General features: G+C 47.5%; 1 protein-coding gene across 1 annotated transcript; it reads right to left on the bottom strand.

Moving 5' to 3' along the window:
* Positions 1–947: 947 nt before the first annotated feature.
* On the bottom strand, positions 948–18685 carry KATNB1 (katanin regulatory subunit B1). The gene is made up of 19 exons (XM_082289893.1): positions 18402–18685; positions 15031–15161; positions 12858–12975; positions 11076–11176; positions 10513–10554; positions 9775–9858; positions 8725–8840; positions 8151–8222; positions 7747–7897; positions 7169–7356; positions 6909–7042; positions 6086–6133; positions 5838–5914; positions 5081–5200; positions 4150–4299; positions 3759–3835; positions 3297–3371; positions 2506–2622; positions 948–1926 (listed from the first exon to the last, which is right to left on the bottom strand). The coding sequence occupies exons 1-19, from the start codon at positions 18439–18441 to the stop codon at positions 1794–1796; spliced, it is 1974 nt and encodes a 657-aa protein (XP_082146019.1). The 5' UTR covers positions 18442–18685; the 3' UTR covers positions 948–1793.
* Between the last annotated feature and the right edge of the window lie 1276 nt (positions 18686–19961).

The following is a 19961-nucleotide window of genomic DNA, read 5'->3' as shown; positions in this document are numbered from 1 at the left end:
TCCCAATGCTCCCATGTCCTGCTCTACCTTGTCCTGCTCCACCTCCCATTCCAACAATAGGCTGGTGCCTGGCAGAGCTTTTTCACACCTCATGGGGGGGCCAGGCATGGGATTATCACCAGATGAGGCAGGAAGCAGCTGCAGAGCAGGACACACACCCTGTGAGTCTCCTGGTGCTCGAAGCAGGCAGCACTCACTGTCAGTCCTGCCTGTGGCTCAGTGCCAGGGCCTCTTGCTGCACAAGCCACCTTCGGAGCCACCTCCTCCAGAGCCACGGAGCTGGGAAGGCACTCCCCTTTGTTCCCAAAACTTGACTGTTTGGTTGAAGCATCAGCAATGTGGGGACTGGCTTTAGCTTTCCTGATAGCCCCACTTCACCTCCCCAGAACAGCCTTCCAAACGCATTCCCTGGCTTAGGAGCCCAGAGGCAGCAGGTAGGCAGCACTGCCACTCCAGCTGGATCCGCTCAAGAGCTGTGGGAGGGAGATCTGTGTGCAGCCAGGGACCAGGATGAGCCCTAAATGATGACGCTGCTCCTTGGGCTGGGAACGACCCAGCAGAGTGAAACCGCCCCCGGGATTTCCACGAGCCACTTGGCAAGTGCTGGCTCTCCTGTTGCTCACCACAGCCTCCCAGCAGGATGGGTGAGAATGGTCAGCTTCCCCTGGGACAGGCAGGGAATAGAGCCCTGCTTTTCCTGGGCACTCCCAGCCAGGAGCCACACCAAGGTGAAGAGGACTTCCAAGAGATTCAGGCATTTAACACAACTTTTAAAAAAATTACAAATATTTTAATAAAATTCATTATAAGTTACAGATTCCTGGAGAACAGGCTCCAGTGTATAAAATGGGAGACAGGCTGGGAAGAGCAGGGAAAGCACCAACAGGAACCTCTTTCCCCAGAGGAAAGAAGAAAGAGGGACAGAAAGGTTCTGACAGACATTTATTGGGGGAAAAAAAACAAAACCAAACCTCTAAGAATGGTCCAGTGGATGTAGAAAGACATAAATCAGTCCATGTCCCTCTGTTCCTCCACCCTTCCAAATCCTCACCCCCAAAGGCAAACACATACGACGAGTCCTGTTTAAGTCACATATTTTAACAAGTCCAGGTAGACCTCAGATCCAAGCACAGTCTGAAGATACTGATCTTCTGCAGCCCTGGGTGCCAGCAGGGATGTCTGAGAAGCCAAGAGAAAGTCTCTTGGTTCAGGTCCTTGAGATGCACCGGCACAGTGGCACAGTGTCCTTGCCCATGTCAGATGAAGCCAAAGGGGCTGGTCCCCCATGGCAGTTGAAGTCTCTTCTGCATGGAAAGGGCATCCACCCCACAGCAGGCGTTTGTGGGGCGGTGGCTGCAGTCCTCAGCAGCTGCACAGCGAGAGCACGGCCCTGGCCCACAGGGCCAAGCAACAAGAACCGACAGCACAAGCGGGAAGGAGGGGTGACAGCAGGCTCAGAGCCCTCCTGCAGGGACAGGCCAGCACACAGAGCAGCCCAGAGCTTGATGCTGAGATGAAGAGCTGAAATGAAGCAGCTTCCCTACAGGGCTTTGTGGGGTCCTCCACCCGCCAGGGCCCCTCACACAGCACACACGTCTCTCCACTCGGGTCCTCCATCCAGCCCGTAAGGCACCAGGGCTGGCTGGGCGACCAGCCAGGCAGATTCCATTTCCCTACCATGCTGGAGAGGGGCAGGGGGAAAAGACGGACACACGGAGAGATCTGAAATCCAGCCAGACCACGAGCAGGGGAAGCTTGGCCACCTGTATTTGTACATGAGGAGGTGGTGGCTGTTAGTCCAGGACAGCCATGAGGAGAAGCAGTTCCCGAAAGGCACTACCATGGCGGCCGCTGAGCCCAGACTTGTTCTTAACAACATTGCTGATGTTTTTCAGCTGCTTGTAGCACAACTTGCATTTGTGAAGCCTGGAAAAAAATGACAGCAGACACAGCATGAATCCTTAGTTGCCTGAGGTGTGGCTGTTCCTGCAGTGCCAGAGAGGCAACTCAGCAGGAGAGAAAAGTCCTGAAAATGGCCTGGAAGAAGCTGAAATATGAGTACAGCTCTGCAAAAGCACCAGGCATTCAGCCCATGTCCTGATGAGACAGGAGAATGGCATCCACATAAGGACTCTTCCACCCCTCTTCCCCCTTTGGCAGTACAGTCCAGGGAGGAAGGAGGTGCTGTTTTCCAAAGGCCAACTCTCAGAGAAGAGCTATTCAAACTCAAAATCCAGGGCCTGGCTACCAACTCATGTGTCTTGTGAGGCAGAGGGGGAAGCCACAGGGTGGTTTTACTCCCAATACTTTGTTTAGGTATGACTCAAGATACAGAGACAAAGGGAAAAGCAGTCCTTGGCCTTTTCCTCTGAGCAGGAAAGTTTGGTGTTTGCAGACAAAGGGAAGGCATGTCCAGTCTGGCATCAGAGCCTTGATGGCAAGGACATAGCTCTCTCAAGAGAAAGGCTGGTCCCAGGAGGGAGCAAATGGAAGCGTGTGCCTCACCTTTCCTCTCTGCTGATGTCCACTCCAACAGAAGGTGGTGCAGCAAGGATGTCTGTGATGAGTGGCAGGAATCTCTGGAGAATGAGCTTCAGGGATGTGCAGCCAGTCTGCACGTAACTGAAAAACAGAATCGGGTCCCACCTGAATTTCATTCCTGTCCCCCCAGCACACAGCCCTCAAACAACGCCACTCCACCACCTGTAACCAGGGAAGGAGAGCAACAGCCAAGTACCAACAATACATCTTAGTTAAAGCTTTCACAAAGCAAGCCTGTTCCAAAGGTCCTGGCACATACCCCACCAAGTGGGACCTCTCTGCTCAAGGGCAGAGATGTCCTGCCAAGGGAACCTGGCAGGAACCTCTCTCCCAGAAGAAAGGAAGAGCAGAAACTCCCTCTTAAGGGAGAGGCTGCAATGTTTTCCCCCTAAAGATGAGTCCCCAGGGCTGTTGCAGGACTTCATTCCCCTCGTCCCAAGCTGACAGCTTCACTCCTAGCAGTGTGCAAAGCCCATTTGTTTTACATGGCCCCTCCTGGCTGCCAGAGCTGTCTTCCATGCAACACACCTACCACAAATCCCACTATCCTGCTCCTCCTGCCCATGCATACTTTCCGTATCTTTTCCCACACACACCTGGCAACTCCATCATTCTTTTTCAGGTGTCATATCAGCATGATACTGTATCTGCAGTGGTATCTCAGGATTTTCTTTCAGGTACGAAATGCCCAGCAGAGCTCCCCTATCACTACCTACACCCTGTCCCACAAACACACCATGCTCTTAGGGCCTCACCTTTCGTATTTGCTTTGGAGCAGTTTTTCTATCTGCGGCAGGACTATAGTACACAAATCCAGCTTCCAGAGAGACCTGAAAAGGACATATCCTGAGACTAGAGACTGAGGCTCTACAAAGCTGAGCCAACACAAATAACACTTCCTAGCAAATGCCCAGACAGAGACACTCAAGTTCACTGAGCAAGTTCACTGACTCCCCCTCGTGAGAGAAAGTGGCAGGTTCTGACATATTTCTTTGACTCTCAGCAGAATTACTTTATGAAGCCCAAGACTTTGATTTTCCTTGGCCCCAAACAACTCCAGCAGTTACTGTCACTGCAGGCTTGAAGATGCGACTACAAGCACACGAACTTCATGCCTCCATGGCCCACTGGACATGGGGCAGGTAAAAGGCAGAGCTCCCAACTCCCAGCCAGGCGGCTCTTGAGCATCCCAGGGGCTGACCCCACCCAGGACTCACGCTTTTTGGTTGACAATATTCAAGAGATCCACGACAACAGACAGATCATTGATTGCCACTGCAGAGTCCAGAGAGTTCTGAGAGAGAAGGGGAAGAAAAAGTCACCTATTGCAAAGCTCAAACTGGTTGGGCTAATGCAAATTTGTATCTAGTGCTGCTTTTCCAAAACAAGGTAGAGGAAACATGAAGATGGCTAAGGAACTCTCTCATGGGAAAGTTTTTTTTGTGACCATTCAGCTGCAGGTGGGACACAGTAGCACTCTGTGGTGCACCCCCGGGAACAAAAGCTGTGAGACCCCATGTTTTGTATGAGGCAGAATCAGCCCCAGACACGCAAACAGAGCTGCTCAGCTGCTCCCCTCATGAGCCCTAGGTATCTCCTCATGCTTGCCTTGATGTCACTGGTGCTCCATACAGCCCGCACGGTGTCCAGGTTCTTGTGGCGGCTGGTGAGCACCACACACATGGTCTCGTGGCCTTTCCTGATCTGGGACATGGCTTCCTCATCCACCAGCTCCGTCTGGCTTTGGTTTTTCACAGCCTGGAAGTACAGACACCAATAACAGAGCAGGATGGCACGGAAAGGTGGGAGCTTTCTCTGGCCTAGGTGAGAGCCCATTTTGGCAGACAGGATGTCAGTGAATACTGATTTCTTCGCAGATGGTTGTAAAAACCTTTTGAAATGGAAATGCTCAATTTGTTCTGGTTTCAGTTACTGATTTTCTGCTTTTTCTACTATGTCAATCACAAACATGTTTAAAGCTTTGGGAAAACTCTCAAAAAAGATGAATTTAAAGTAAGTTTTCAAAACCAGTATGTTTTAATAAAGAAATGTTTTCACATAAACCCTATTTTTTCATGTGAAACACTTGTTTGGAAACAGCAAATTTTATTAGAAAGCATAGATACAAAATTTATTAGACTCTCAATTTGCGTCCTGCCCAGGCCATGCTAGAACAACTACTTCCTTTGTTCACATTTAGACCTTGGGATCATCAGGATGCTCTGGTCTTTCCCCCTTTTTAAGACAAGAGAATACCCTCCCCAGGAGAGACCAAGAAGCCTCCAAGATGCAAGAGGCAGAGATTCCTGTGAAATTATTATGTACATGTAATGGCAGATGCCAGTTTTTTAAATGAACCACTATCTGGTACATGGAATAGTTCAGTGACTGTCTCACCCCTTGCTCTCTGCTTTGGTAACAGCTTTTTCATGAGCAGGGCTCAACTCTGCTGTATTTACAGCAACCACAATGGGGGACCCCCTTTCAGATGCCACCCAACATAGACATTGGCTGGAAAACATTATCCAGAGACACTTACTGGGAGAAAGTCAGAGGCCTTCAGGCCAATGGGCTCATTCCTGGCTGCCGGAATCACTGATGGCTCTGTTCTGCTCAAAGAAGTTGAGGAGGCAATCGCTGGCCTCTGGACTGGATCAGGCTGCAGAAGAAATTGGGATAAAAGCTCTAGCAGGAACAGTCTGGCCCTAGTCTGGTGACCTTTATTTCTGACCTGCTTTCTTCTCACAGCAGGGTCCTAACGCAGCAGCAGTCTCCAGTTTGCTAGCATAGTTTAAGAGGCAATAAAGTATCTCTCAGGTACACACCGCAATGTAATTAAGGTTTGTAAAGAACATGGAGATACCCCAGCAGAAGTGCCGAGTGCTGTTACTGTTATGAAATTAGGGCAATGGGCTGTGGCCAGCCTGAAGGCTAAGAGAGAATTCTAAAGAAGCCAGTATAATGAATCCTGGCACATCAGCTGCTTGCAGTTTTGGCAACAAAACAGCCTCTGTTCAAGCATTTGTAGAAACCTGGCACTTGGTTCTCTTGAGTGCCCCAATTCTGAGATGCAAGGAGAAGCACCACTGCAAGCACAAGCAGCAAACTAAAACAATAGAGCCGGTCAGAAGCTTGGCCTTGGTTCTACTGCTAAGGCAGCAGCACAAAGCCTAGAGCTGCACTTTTACTGCCCTTCAGTAAACAATCAGCCCAAGTAGAAATCACAATTTCCCCAGCTCTGCACATTGTTCACAGAGGGGGCAGGAACAGCAATTCATAGATCACACAGTACGTACGAGCTCTTGCTTTGGCAACGAGGTCTGGACATCCGCAGCTTGGCTGGGCTTCACTGCTTCCTTTGCAGTTCCAGGCTCTATCAAGAGGGAGAGAAGTGGGGAAGCAGAAACTGATGGTCACTTTCAAGAGTTGAGAGCAAAGGTTCTGTTTAGCTACACTGCAAGGAGCCATTTCTGCCTTCAGGCAGCTCTCCCTCTTTTGAGGGCCATTAACCCTATCCCCACCAAGGGGTCATTTCCATACTCACCATCCTCAGGAGGGGCTGGAAAGGGCTCATTTCGAGGAGGAGTTCGGCCTACAGAATAAGATTAAAAAAATAAACAAACGAAGGAGCATCCAAGGCTACTGATAAGTGGTAAGTCAACCTTGGAGCAGAGAAATCTCCAACAACTCCACACATGAGGGTAATCAGTGATACAACAAGCAGAGTTATCTCCTTTAGGCCCTGACACTATTGTTGAGTTTAGCTTTCAGCCTTCATGGATAGGAGGGACAAAACCGACCCCTGTGGTTCACTGCTGCTGTAGAGGTGTGAAGCCTGAGACAAGGCACTGTCACAACAAATGATACTAGAAAAAATCCACCTCCTGTTATTGATTTATATAAGTAAATAAAAATAATTGCTATGAATTCCTCAGAAAGAGTATCTCATTTTATCATTTACATAAAAATGAGATACAGACACTGCACAATGCCTCCTAAACAACAATCTTTGCTTTAACAAAACATCTTGCCTTTCCTTCTTTAACAATCTCATACATATCAAAATTCTAAGCTAATAAAATTTCCTTAACAGGAATAATCAGGATAGGAAGGCAGCACATTTACAATGAAGCTCTGGATTCTGAGGCTTCAAACAGACATCACTGTACCCTAGTAAAGGTGCCACCTTTCAGCTGTTCACCAACATGATCTGTGCTTCAGAATATTAAAAAAAAGCTTTCTGAACTCTCCAGTCACAGGTGAAGTCTCTGTTACAGTAAGCCAAAGGTCAGTTCTACTGAATCAGTTTAGTATCCTCATCTCAAACCCAAACCCTATTCAAAAGCACAAAAACCCCTGGTACTGACAGATCGCATTCTTGGGCTGGAAGATCTCTTTGTAATCCTCCTGGTTCTGGATCTCAGCCTTTGATTCCTTCTCATCCCGGTCATCTTCACTGCTAGGACTGTGCCTCTCACTCTCCGAATTGTGCTTCACTCTGCTGTGGAAAAAGAGTTGTTGTCAGGGGAAGCCGTATTGTCAGAGAGAGAGAGAGAGAGAGAGCACTGAGTGCCTGGTGCATTTTCCTTAAAATCTTGAAATTCAACAAGCCAGCAGACTCCCTCACCTCTGTGGCTTGCTGCAGCTCGTTGAGGGCCTGTCATAGATGCGGCGAAGGGAGGACCCTGTGGGGGTAGGTGGCACAAGAGGCTGGTCGTCCCTGATCAACCCATGAGGAATAGAATCTGACTTTGGGACTCTGCTGAGATCCACAACGAAGGAAGAGACTGTGCTTTGTGCAAAGGAAACTCCTATCTGCAGAGGCAAAAGATCAAGGTAATTCACCAAGGAGTGGGGTGCACACCAGCCCTTTCGAGAACAGGAGTGATGGAGTGACTCTGAGCAACTGCGCTTGAGGACTGCTCAGTTCAGTGCTGAGGATTTTTCAACCTGAAGTTGCCAGCAATTTATGAAAAGCTTGGATAGAACTTTTGCCAAGCATAGCTTCTAAATCCTGGTCAAACTAAGCCCGAGTTCTTTCCTCCAGAAGCCAAAGAGACACGAAGTGGAGCACAAGGCACACAGCCTTTGGGCATGCTGCAAGCCCTGACACAATCTTACAGTTCTGAAGGCCTGCAAGGAGGCAGCAGGATTTTATCTTGTGTTTCACAGCTGCCTCCCCCCACCTCAGGAGCAGTGCCTTACCAGCTGGTTGTTGCTGATAGACAAGTCAGCTACTTTTCCCCAGTTCACCAAGACCACATCAAAACAGCGCTCTGGCTCCCAGCCGTACACACGCAGCGAATCCTGGAAGCCGCTGTACAAGCAGCAGCCATCTGGGTTGAAGAGCACACACCTGGGAGGAAGGCAGGAAGAGAATCAGGCACAGCATTCCCACCTTGCTCAGTCCTTGTGGGTCTCTGACTACACTGAACACCTTCAGTTCCGTTTCTAACAATGAACCTTCCAATCTGGTGTGCAACCTGGTGGGCCTGTGCAACATCTTCAGCAGCCCAGACTTCTCCCCAGTAACGTCTCTCTCTGAGGAAACCCTCCTTCACCTCACCTTTAGTCTCTGCCTAGTACATTTCAGTAGGAATTTAATGTACCTGACAGGAGTAGCTTCCTCTTCAATACAGCTCACAACTTGAAACTTCTCCAAGTCCCAGAACCGAACAGTCCTGTACACACAACACAACAAAATTCATTGCTCTAGAAATCACAGTAGGATCCAGATTTTTAACAAAACAGTTAGAATTACTTTTGCTGTTGTGCACATACAGTGACCCAAGACAGAAGGCTGGTCTAGCTAAGATCCATGAATCCAGACAGGGATACTCAGAGGCTCTAGAGACAGACAGGCATTTAGAGCTGACCCAGAGCTAAGAGAACACCCTGCCAGCTGAGCAGGGCTGCCTGCTGTTCACACAGGATGTCAGCTGGATTAGAGAGATGCTTGGGGCTACACATTGGTTTCTAGTGTGGCAGGAGGTGCCATCAATTTTGGATGAGAAGGGAAGATCTCCATGTTCTGCCCATCACAGATGATGTCCAGATGTCTGACTCTTGCAATAGCAGGTTTGAGTTGTGTGACATTCCTCTTTGTCATGTTTCTACAAGGAAGAGCATCAGGAAATGGAACAGACATACACATTTCTCTTCTTTCTCCCTTCCCTTATGTACCTGTCAGAGCTGCCAGAAGCCAAAAGGTATTCATTGGGATGGAATTCAACAACGTTTACTGGGCCGGTGTGTCCTGTAAACTCAAACATTAACTTCCCAGCAGTCAGATCCCACAGCTGAAAGGAGGAAAGAACAGAGACTCTTGAAGAGATTTGATGTTAGAGATTTCCAATACACTTGGGATTTCCTTGTACTGGCAACCTTCTAACACTTCCCCCCTCCAAGAACAGGATCAAGTCTGTCAAAGAAAGCAATAATCAAGGAAAAAGTACCATCCCAGTCATTTAAGGTTTTGTTTTGGGGTTTGTTTTTTTGCATTATCTTTTATTTTCCATGTAATTTGTCCCTGAGAAGTTTCTATTTTATATTTAGAGACTGAGACAAAATATAGCAGTTCCATCTGTCCCCACAGACTGTATCTCAAAAGTGAACAAACAAAATTCCAAAAGCTCTGAATCCCTTCGCAATTCCCTCTTCCTGTGCTCTAGTCTCCACTTGAAAATGCAGGGAAATAACTGATCAGTTAATCATGTGAAACTGAAAATAAGATCAGTCCTTTATCCCCATTCCTCATACTCCATGTGAAACAACTGAAGTCACTACTTCAGTCAATACTTTTCTGAACTCCTTCTCTTACTCTGCTCAGTCCTGACAGCATTTTCAGACTGATAATCACATGTAATGTGTATAATACAAGCAGAGCCAGAAATTAGTCTGGTGAAGCAACGTGCTGTGGACAACTCATTCTACAAGGTTTACTCAGGTACCACAACTCTACTACCATCAAAACATTAATTTTTCTGTGCATAGTCTTTCCCAGTATGTCTGCTGGATAAGGGCATTTCAACACATGCAGCCCTTCTATGGGTGTTGAGGGCCATCAGACACGATCCCCATAAGAAAACTGGTCTCTGCAAAGACATGGGGCTCAGTCAGCTGCCTAATGAATGATGGGTGTTTATGAGTGAGTGCTGGCAATGCCTGGTAAAAAGACAATCCCAGCATTCCCATGTGCTGCAAGCACATAAGGATGGTGTCACAATAAATTACCTTTACAGTGTGATCATCAGCAGCAGAGGCCACCCATTTCCCATCAGGGCTAAAGCGGAGACACCGAACTGCTTCTGTGTGACCCTGAAATGAGGAAAAACAGTGTTCTGGCTTTTGCCTTTCAATCCTATACAATATAATAAACCAAAATCAATTAAGTGTTTTGCAGAGTTCACAGCTTGCAGAACACAACACTGTACTCAAGACACTACACCCAGCCACACTAAATGTGTGTCATCTCTCTCATCTAGGCATTAATGCCATCAGTTTGAGTATGGTAAATACAGATCTGGCTTCACTAATATGAATTAGTTCTAAATTACAGATTTACATACGGTCAGATAGAAGCGCTGTGACAGTCTCCAGTTTCTACACAAAATTAATATACAGCCAAGTTCTTTAGGTAGAAGAAGGTCCCAAGAACAGAACCATCTCAGTGCAGAGGTAATACCATTAACAATATAAAGAAACCCTTAGGATGCTCTCAATCCCCCACTGAAGCCATCCTCACTATAGCACATTATATCCATTGATACCCCATAATATCCATTTCATATTCCCATACAGCTTGCAGAGGCCTGCTGAGGTTTGCCAGGCCACTTCACAAATCGTGCAGATCTTATTCTCATGCTGGAAAACCAGGAAGTTAATTGTACATAGTCATATTTAGGTTTGCTCACAAGTCCTCAAAAGAAATATTTCTCCCCTCTTTGCCTGAAACCTAATGAAACATCATACCTTGAATGTGAAGATACAGCCTTTTCTTCTTACATCCCAGAGCTACAAGGAAGAAAAGCAAACAAATGATACGTTTAGAGCAGTGTGTGGGGAGCCCAAGGGTCCTGCCAGAACAAGGGGTCTCTGGGTCACCAAGCTAACAGACACTGCAGAATGAAGGGGCTGCTGAACCCCTGTTGGCCTCAGGGGCATTTTCTAACTCCCCAAGCGAGAATCAATCCTGGAAGGTCTCTCTTACTACAGCAGCTCAGTTCTGACAGTCAAACACCAGCCTGAGGAAGCAGATACAATCCACAACAAGCAGGACATCTGTGCTTGCTGACACCAGGTCTTGGCTGGCACCTTACTCAGAGCCACATTCCACACCAGAGGAGTCACATTCATGAGCTGGCTGTGAAAATACAGGCACGGATTTCACAAGCACTCACAAACACACCTGCCCACACATGGAAATGATGATGTGCAGCATCTACCAACAGCTCAACACAAAACACGTTCTGGCACTCTTCAAAACAAAGACACTGCAAGTAAAGAGGGAAATCTCTAGTGGAAGCTGGTATTACCTTAATGTTGGTGTCCAAGGAGCCAGATGCCACAAAGCTTCCAAAAGGATGGAAATGAAGGCTGCAGATATTCGCTTTGTGACCTGGTAAGGTACGAAGAACTGGGAAAAGGAAAGGCAGAGCAGAAAGAAGGAATAGGGGAAAAATATTTAATAGTTCACTTCCACACGGAAGTGTAGCCATACTATCCCCACCATTATTTTATGGAAATATATATTATTTTGTGGAAACACCTCTGACTTTACCCTGGCAATGCAAAGAAACAACAATAGAAAGGCCATGATCAATGAACCTAATGGAAGCCCTGTCCTTAGGTATGGAAGCTATGGATAGAATTCCAAAGGTCTCCATTCTGAAAATGAGGCAGCTGGCAGACAGTGCATCTTCCCACTTGTTACACAGACAGCAAAATGGGCCAGAGGAGGGTTTGAGCCAGGAAGTGAAACGGTCTTGACTGCCTGCAGCATTCACCTTGCAGTTATTAGACAGACCCTTCCCCAGGACTCTGCACCCCCATCCAGGCACCACCTCTTAGGTTCCAATATTCACCCCAGACTCCTTCAATTGTCCCTTGCAAGAATCATTATAAAGACAGGAAATGGATGCTTAGGAAGCAGGAGACCAAGAAACGATCAGAGTGTTTCAGCAAGTCATCAAGTAACACCCCCTGTAATTCTGGAAACCAGAAAGGACCAGTAGAACTGGTACATCCTATCTCGGCAAACAGTGACAAATGCAGAACTCAACTCTAAGAAAAATTGCTCAGATAATAATAAGGGAAATCCCTCTCCCTCATCCGTCATCTGGAACAAGCTGATGATTCCCCTGGCAGAAATCAGCTCTTGAGCCAGAGCTGGGGTGATCATTTGCACAGACACTGGCTCATAGGTCTTCTAATAAATGTACCCAGATCAGCCACTCCCCACAGGCAGAGCCAAAGTATTCCATAACTGAACTGATTCTAACTGTCTGAATGACAAAAGTGCTTTTCATTATTGATGCTGCCTGTGGTTTGCCTGCTTAGCTCAGCCAGTGTAAGTCTATTTTCATTACACATTCCTTCTATGAACAAGCAGCAACCTATAAGAAATACTCAGTCATTTTCTGGTATTCCTGCTGGAATGCACTCAAGTGATTTAAGATACCTTTGAAAACTCATGCTAGGATTTGAGCAAAATGCAATAAATAAAGCATGATTCAACAGTGGCCTTTAAAGGATCAGAGCTTGATGAGTTCATAGCTTTTACAGTTTATTAAAAATTAGGTCTTTGTCTATTTATGTGGCCATGCAAGAGCAGGAGAGCAGAAAAATTGCTTGAGGAAAAAAGAAAAGTTAGAACCTAAGAACTAGAAGTCAACAAGCAGGGGATTCCGCATTTTTGCAGAACCTAATAAACTTAAAACTTCCAAGCTGGTTTGGGATCCTTTTATTAAGGTTGACAACTTCAAGCTGAGACTGAATACAAATTCTATATGCCTAGTTATCTACACATGCATGGAAACTGATCTGGAATGTAGATTTTGACACACTCAGGTCAAAACCATAGAAACTAGTTCCTCAGATCAGTGTCCCCAGTACATGTCCAAATTTCTGCTCAAGCATGAATACACAGCTCTACAGCCTCAGCAGAAGGAGAAGAAAGAGTTGCAGATGAAGATGAAAGCAATGCCAGTCTCCTGCTCCTTCTTAAATCAGGAACCTTCTGGGTCAGCACAGATATTAAGCGTAAGGATTCTCCAAAAAGTGTGCATGAACAGAAGCAGAAACTCATGGACACATACCTTTGGCAGCTTCCAGGTCCCAAACTCGAATGGATCCTGACCGGGACCCTGCAACTATGAGCTTCTCATTTGGGTTGACCTGTAGGCTCTCGATGGGGGTTGTGTGGCCAGTCAAGCTCTGCAAAGAAAACCATCAGTCACAGTCAACAGCTGCTGGCACAGCCCTGTATGAACCACAGCATCGCTCATACTTGAGGGGTGACTCTTTAGCCATGAGTTGGGACCACCTGGCTGTGCCACCAGTCCTTTTTTCTCAGCAGCCACCAGTATGGCAGAGCACGCTAAAGCCCATCACTGCACCCAGCACAGCACACCTGTCTTCCCACATTATCCCACTTTCTGGGGCACACTGACTAAGTTTTAAAGGATCCATCAACAGAGACACAGGTAGTTAAACATTAGGTGTGGATGCTCAGACAAGGCTGACACATTCTTACATCATAAAAATTATGCTGTGGTAGCACAATGGCACCGTGTTTGCTCTAAATGGGTCATGTAAGTGTCATGAACCAGTTACAAAATCAAAGCAAGAGCAAAAGCAGGGCTACTTTGAGATCTTCACACAAGCACCAAGCCATAGGTTGCTGTCAGCAATGGATGTCACAGTGACAGCATGGTGCTAATACTGAAGCACTGAGTTGAGGCTTAGGGCAGTAATTCACATGTATCAAGTTCCTTTCATCCTTGAGCACCTGAAAGCTTACAAATTACATCAGCATTTTGAAAAGGCCGACATTTTAGTAGAACACAAGAGTATTTAAAACTAGCTCTAGAAAACAAATTCCACCACTGCAGACTTTCTGCTTGCCAAATAAGCAGTATTCTCTGCTTTACTCCATCCTCAAATATGTCTTTTTAAATAGCTACACTGGCTCTGTGCCTCCCACACACATATAGAGGCTGGGAATGCCAATTGGAAGCTGCCTGTTCTGATGGCACTTTCTTAGGAATCCATGTGCAGTTGAAATCCTCTACAAACTCCACAGCTGCAACTGCCATTGCTAGTGAGAACTAGAGCTCACACTTAAACCAAGTCACAAGGTTACTTGAAAAGTTCCTCTTCTCCCTCTTTCCCAACATCTGAACATCCATAATCCTTATAATATAAACACTAAAAACTAATTTCAGAGGACAACCCCAAAAGTCAAGATTCTTTTGACATACAAGAATGGCACAGGCAGCTTCAGTCAGCCCCTGCCTCTCAGAAACAGCAGCTCCCAACGCCTGTGGTTCCCAGGAAGCACAAGAGAGGTGCAGCTCTCTAATCCCACAGAAAGGGTACAGAGTCAGTTCTTCAACCTTCTTCTTGAGTAAGGCAATAGTCCAGTTTCAAACTACAGTCATGCTACCACCAAGGGCCTGGAAAGACACTGCTTGACTACACTGTGCAAGAAGCACAGCCCTGTCAAAGGTGACCCTTCATACACTGAATGAACAGAAAAATAAAGCACACACGTTCTCCTTTTAGCCTTTTTGACTTGACTTTCCTGATTTCTTCCTCACAAGGCTCACACTGGCTAGAGCAATGCCTTCAATACCACAACATTATTGTGTTGTTAATTAAACAAATGACAAGAGACATGTGCTAAAGTTGGTTTTATACAACACCCACTCAAAGTGATGCAGGATAGATATCTGTTAAATATATATTTATGGTGCACTTTAGTGATCACTGCTGGGGTAACCCTACCCTTGCTAACACGCTGCCAACAGAGTTACTCCTCCCCAGCCTACAGCAAACTATTGTGGCAACCTTTGTGCTGACAGTTAGGGATGGTGGCACAGGTGGGAATGCATCCTGCTGGGGATAGCTCCTGCTGTGACTGCGAACCCCAGGGTATAAAACTGGCCCCTGTAGCCTGCACTATAAAACTAGCTATTCTTGCACAAAACTCTTCCTTTAATTATTTGTAGACTGGTAATATATAAAGCACAATATTCTTTATCTGAGTAAGCACTGGCCCAGCTCAAGCATTCCCACTATACCTCTAGAGCAGTGGACCCACCTGTCCCTATCTTTAGCTAGAATCTGGTTACACAGCTTTGTGTTGGCAAACTCTATTCACAAGTCCCACAGGCTCCACCCCAACAATCTTTCCCCTCATTCCCTACCCTCCAAACCCCAGAATTAATATTCCCATCCCACAAAAGCTGAAAACAGGCCTGTTCTTACCATGATGCAGTTGGGCTTGCTAACTGACCATATGTTGACCCGACAGTCATCACCTCCAGTGGCCAGCATCCGGCCTGAACCTTTTCCCAGGACTACTGAGGATACATTGCTGCTGTGGGCCATGATTTCTTCTGCACAAAACAAAGCAAACACTAATTACAGATTAGTATAAAAATTTTCATCCCATCCCTCCAAAAGGTCTAAAAAAAATATTCTTCCTCCAGAAACTCTTTCCAGTTTCCACTGGACAAGCTGCAGCAGCCCACTGTTCAGATAAGAAGTCACACTATTATCTTGCTTTGAACAGTCCCTCTTGGCTCTGCCTGCTGCACTTAAAACATTTGCTGACCAAAGCTTCACAACTCCAGTGCTCACATGGCTTACAAAAAGCATCTTCTCCCACTTGCAGCAGCTCATGAGCTTTTGAAGATTTGCTCAAATGCAGCAACCTGATCACAGAAGGTGCTTTACCTGCAATAATGCACAGCAGCCAGAGTCATCTAGTGAAAGGCCCTCTAGTCCTGTTCTAGACAGCAGCAGCAGACAATCCAACCTGAGAGGAACTGGCAGAGGAGCAGCAGTACTGTTCGCTGCCTTACCCAGAAGAAAAGTCAGACTCAGCAGCGGGGAGAGGTGGAGCTCCCTCCCCTGAGTTTTGGCAGAGGCTTTGCTACATCCCCACTAGGTAACACAGGCAAAACTGAGCACTGCAGAGCATGCAACTATGACAAAGGAGAGTGAATATCTATCCAAAAGGGCAGAAAATAACAAATCTGATTGATGCTAAATGACTGTTAAAAAGCCAGGAGCTGAGAGGAAGTTCTGACACTGCAACAACAGAACTCTATGGCAACCTCATCAGAAAGAAACCAATTTGGGACAAAAAAGAAGCCGAATGAGCATCTTTGCTTAGACATCTCACAGCGGAATTTTCAGTTCACTCAACATTTTGGCAAGGGCTTTTGGCAGATGCATTTACCAATATCTTCACCTGACTGTTCTCTGCTTTGAAAGGTCATAGGCTTTGACCGAATAGTTATGAAACTGTAAAAATAGTTATGAGTCTGTAAAAAGGCTAGGTAGCATCAATGCAGCTTTCGTTCAGATTGTTTGGCTGGGAGGAGCAATTTGATCATTTTACATGCAACACTAATCCAAAAGGATATTAGATGGCTGCAATAATAATTACAGGTACTTTGATCTCGAACTCTCAAGACTTTTTTTGAAAGCAAAACTGCGCAACTTTCACTTGGGCTGGAGAAATACCTTTCAAATTACAAAGGTAACTGGGACATAAATTACATGTGAAGGGCAAATCTGAAAATACACCTGCATTGTGTTGAAAGACCAAACTTCCACATAAAAATGCTAAAACAAAGCCTGTATGGATACACAGACTAGAAGGTAACCAAAAGTACAATTAGCATTAATAGACCAACTCACTAGTTAAAATTGAAAGGACAGATGCTGAGCACTGCTGCTGGAACAAGTATGTCAGCAGCTCCACTTTTTCCCTCTTGATTTCCTTCTTAATAATATATTGTAAGTTTAAAAGTCACTGTGGAAACATCCAAGCCTCTCTTCATAAAAGCCAGGTGATAACCTGACATCTGCCTTGGCCAGAGAGGTTCATGCGCTCCCCCATGAATGCCTTACACACACAAATTTTTTGTTTCATGAAGTTCTTGTCACCAGCTATCACCCACCAGCCCAGCACCACTAAACTCCTAACTAGCATTGCTGAAACATCCCTAACACTCAGAATGCTCTAAAGAGGATGCTAAGATGGGGCAGAGCCTAGCAAAAATGAAGATCGAGAACTTCTGCCCACCTAAAGAGAATGGAGATGCATAGACTACCAGCTCTTCCTGCAACTGGAGTTTCAGGGATGGGAAGATAACATAGCAAACTGGCTTTCTGCTCAAAAAGATACAAAATTCCTCAGTCCGTTATCTCAGATGACTTCATGTGTTACCAGTCAACAACACTATTTCTACCAGCCAGTTTCCAGACCCCACTCATTGACTAAAGCAACTGATCACATCCTATTGCTTCTAAGCATTCCCCAACAGCCCCTATGAAATAACTCACCAGTAACCAGCTAGAAACTGGTAGTCAGCAACAGTCTACTGCTCCTTCAGAGGAAGAATAATGGACATGAAACCAGCAGATTCTTACTGTCTCTTTCAAAGCAATTTCAAGAGAGTGGGACACACAGGCCCTGCAGAGATTACCCCAGTCCTCCTGCAGCAGAGAGCTCAGTAAACCTTCCGTAACAAGTGAGCACCAATGAAGGACAACCCAACAGAGGCTAAGTTTGGGACCTTCTCCCTGATACTGAGGGAATTCCCCACCACAATGTGGCAGTCTCCATTGAATGACAGAATATTCTAAGTTGAAAGGAACCCACAAGGATCATCAAATCCTATTCCTGCTTGTCCTGCACAGGACAAACCCCGCTTAGCCTGAGAGCGTTGTCCAAACACAGGGTTGGTGCTGTGACCACCTCCCTGGGGAGTGTGTTCCCCTGTGTAACCACCCTCTGGGTGAAGAACCTTTTCCTAATATTCAGCCTAAACTTCCCCTGGCACAGCTCCAGACACTCCCTCAGGTCCTGTCATTGATCACAGACAGCAAGAGATCAGAGCTGTCCCTCCAACACACTTATGAGGAAGCTGCAGCCCAAAATAAGCTCTGCCCTCAGTCTCCTCTTCTCCAGGCTGAACAAGCCAAGAGACCTCAATCACTCCTTTGCATGGCTTCTCCTCTAGACCCTTCACCATACTCATAATCCTTCTTTGGATGTTCTGTTACACCTTTAGGTCCTTCTTGAACTGTGGTGCCCCCAGACTCGAGGTGAGGCTGCACCAGCACAAAGCAGAGCAGGACCATCACCTTCCTCGATGCACCCCAGGACACAGATGGCCCTTTGGGCTATCAGGGCACACTGGTGACTCATTTTCAACTTGCGATCGACCAGGAACCCCACATCCCTTTCTGTGGGGCTGTTCTCCAGCCTCTCATTCCCCAGCCTCTCCCTACATCCAGGGCTGCCCCTTGACAGGTGCCCCATCCCTCATTGCCTCGGTTGTTCTTGTACTACAGTAGAACCATGTGGGGTTAGACAGGCTCTTAGCCTCGTGCTGCATCAACTAGTCAGAAAAAAATAAAGGCCGTGACCCTTTGAAAATAGCACTGATAAGGCCACGCTATTCACTGTGCCGCTATGTTTTCCAACAGGACTTCCAGGAGTTAAATATTCCAGCCAGCAATGTAAAAAGAGGGCCGGGGCACCACATCCAGGGCAAGGATGAGGTGGCTCCCATCCCTCCCCGCTCCCAGCCGGGGCGGCTCCCCCGCCCGGCACTCACGCAGCTTCCATGCCGTCTTCGTGGTGACGGCCACGGCCATGGCTCAGCGCGGCGCCTCTCGGGCGGGCAGCGCCTTTCTCCTCCCGGCGAGGCTCCGCTCTGCTAGCGCGTCCTACGGCCAGGCCGTGCACCGGGGCTGCCCCGGCCGTCCTGCGGGCACACAAACACGGTCACGGCGAGACCCTCCTGAGAGGCGGCACGGCGGGGGACGAGGCCTCACCGCTGATGAACATCACGGGACGGGAGCGCTGGTCGGGCCGAGGGCGATCGCCTGGACGCTGGTGGCAGCGGGGCCCGGCGGTACCGGACCGGGACCCCCTGCCCGCCACCGCCCTACAACCGGCCCCTCACAACAACCCCGCGCCGCGCCGGGCGGTTGCCCGGGCTCCGCGCACCGCTCGGCCAATGGCAAGCGAGGGCGGGGTGGTTGCCATAGCGACAGCAGCGCGGCCGCCACTCACAGCGCGGCTTATTGGCGGAGCCCCGCAGGCGCGGCCAATGAGGAGGCGGCGCTCTGGATGGGGGCCGCCATTTTGCGGGGCCGCCCTGAGGGGCGGGGGCCGGACAGCTCCCGCTCTGCGGCCGGTTCGGAGCGCGCAGCTGCCCCGGAGCTCCCGTGAGGGCGGCCGGGGTCGTTCCCGGACCTCGTAGCTCAGGGTCTGCCGGCGGTTGAGGCCGTCGTGTCCCAGAAGGCGGTTCCCGGGTGTCACGGGCATGGTGGGAGCGGGACTCCTGCGAGGCTTCTGTGCCTCTCGCCGCCCGGCTGAGGTGCGGTCGCGCCGCTTGTGCGTGTTTCTCGCCGTCTCTGAAGCCGATTACTCCATCAACAGAGAAAAATCAAATTAATTTGACGCTACTCCTTGATAATGACCCAAGAATGCAGGCTGAATTTCAAAGATCATATTCTTCAAGCGCAGGAGCGATGGATCCCGGCAAGAGGAAATCGGGCAAAAATGCCAGGAGGCCTCCGTGGATGGATAAGGAGCTGCTGAGCAGTAGAGGAAAAAAAAAAAAAAAGGCCGTAGAAAAGACGAGTTTTTTTCTCAGAAAGGAAAAAGAAACTTTCAGGAAGTGGAAACCAGGACAGGTGGCTTTGGAGGAATACAGGGAAATCCCATGGGGGGTTGGGACTAGATGATCTTTAAGGGCCATTCCAACCCCGTAATGTTCTATGATTCTGTAATATGCATTTGCTGATGGTTTGGCAGCTGCTGTGTCCCTAATGCCTGTAAAAGGATTTTTAAATTAATTTATTCTGATGTCTCCTCTGGTATTGAATTAACATTGATGAGTTCATAACTACAGCATTATACAGGGCAAGGTTTTGTCATTATAGGGCTCTAAATGAGGTCAAAGAAATGTTATATTTATGAACTCACCAGTTCAAAACCTTCGCTTACGCAAAACTGAATTATAAATTCGTTAAAATATTATGTTGGGAAAGAATCAGTATTCCTAAATAATCCTGTTCCTGATACCAAGCAGCTATGGAGCAGATTTGGAAAAGAAGAGCCCTGAAAGACTGTGTATGGTTTGTCTCCCCTTCTGAAGCAGACCTTA

Source organism: Coloeus monedula (genome assembly GCF_965178545.1).
Source record: "Coloeus monedula genome assembly, chromosome: 13".
Lineage (NCBI taxonomy): Eukaryota > Metazoa > Chordata > Aves > Passeriformes > Corvidae > Coloeus > Coloeus monedula.
Note: the sequence above shows the minus strand (reverse complement) of the source record. Positions and strands in the feature narration are given on the sequence as shown.

Bases quoted from the DNA above. Each gene is read 5' to 3' on its own strand.
- KATNB1 (XM_082289893.1), bottom strand. From the start codon at position 18,441: ATGGCCGTGGCCGTCACCACGAAGACGGCATGGAAGCTGC. The intron at 15,162-18,401 runs GTGAGTGCCGGG...TGTTTTGTGCAG, and splicing joins GAAGACGGCATGGAAGCTGC to AAGAAATCATGGCCCACAGC. The intron at 5,201-5,837 runs GTACGTACTGTG...TTTCTTCTGCAG, and splicing joins CGTTGCCAAAGCAAGAGCTC to CCTGATCCAGTCCAGAGGCC.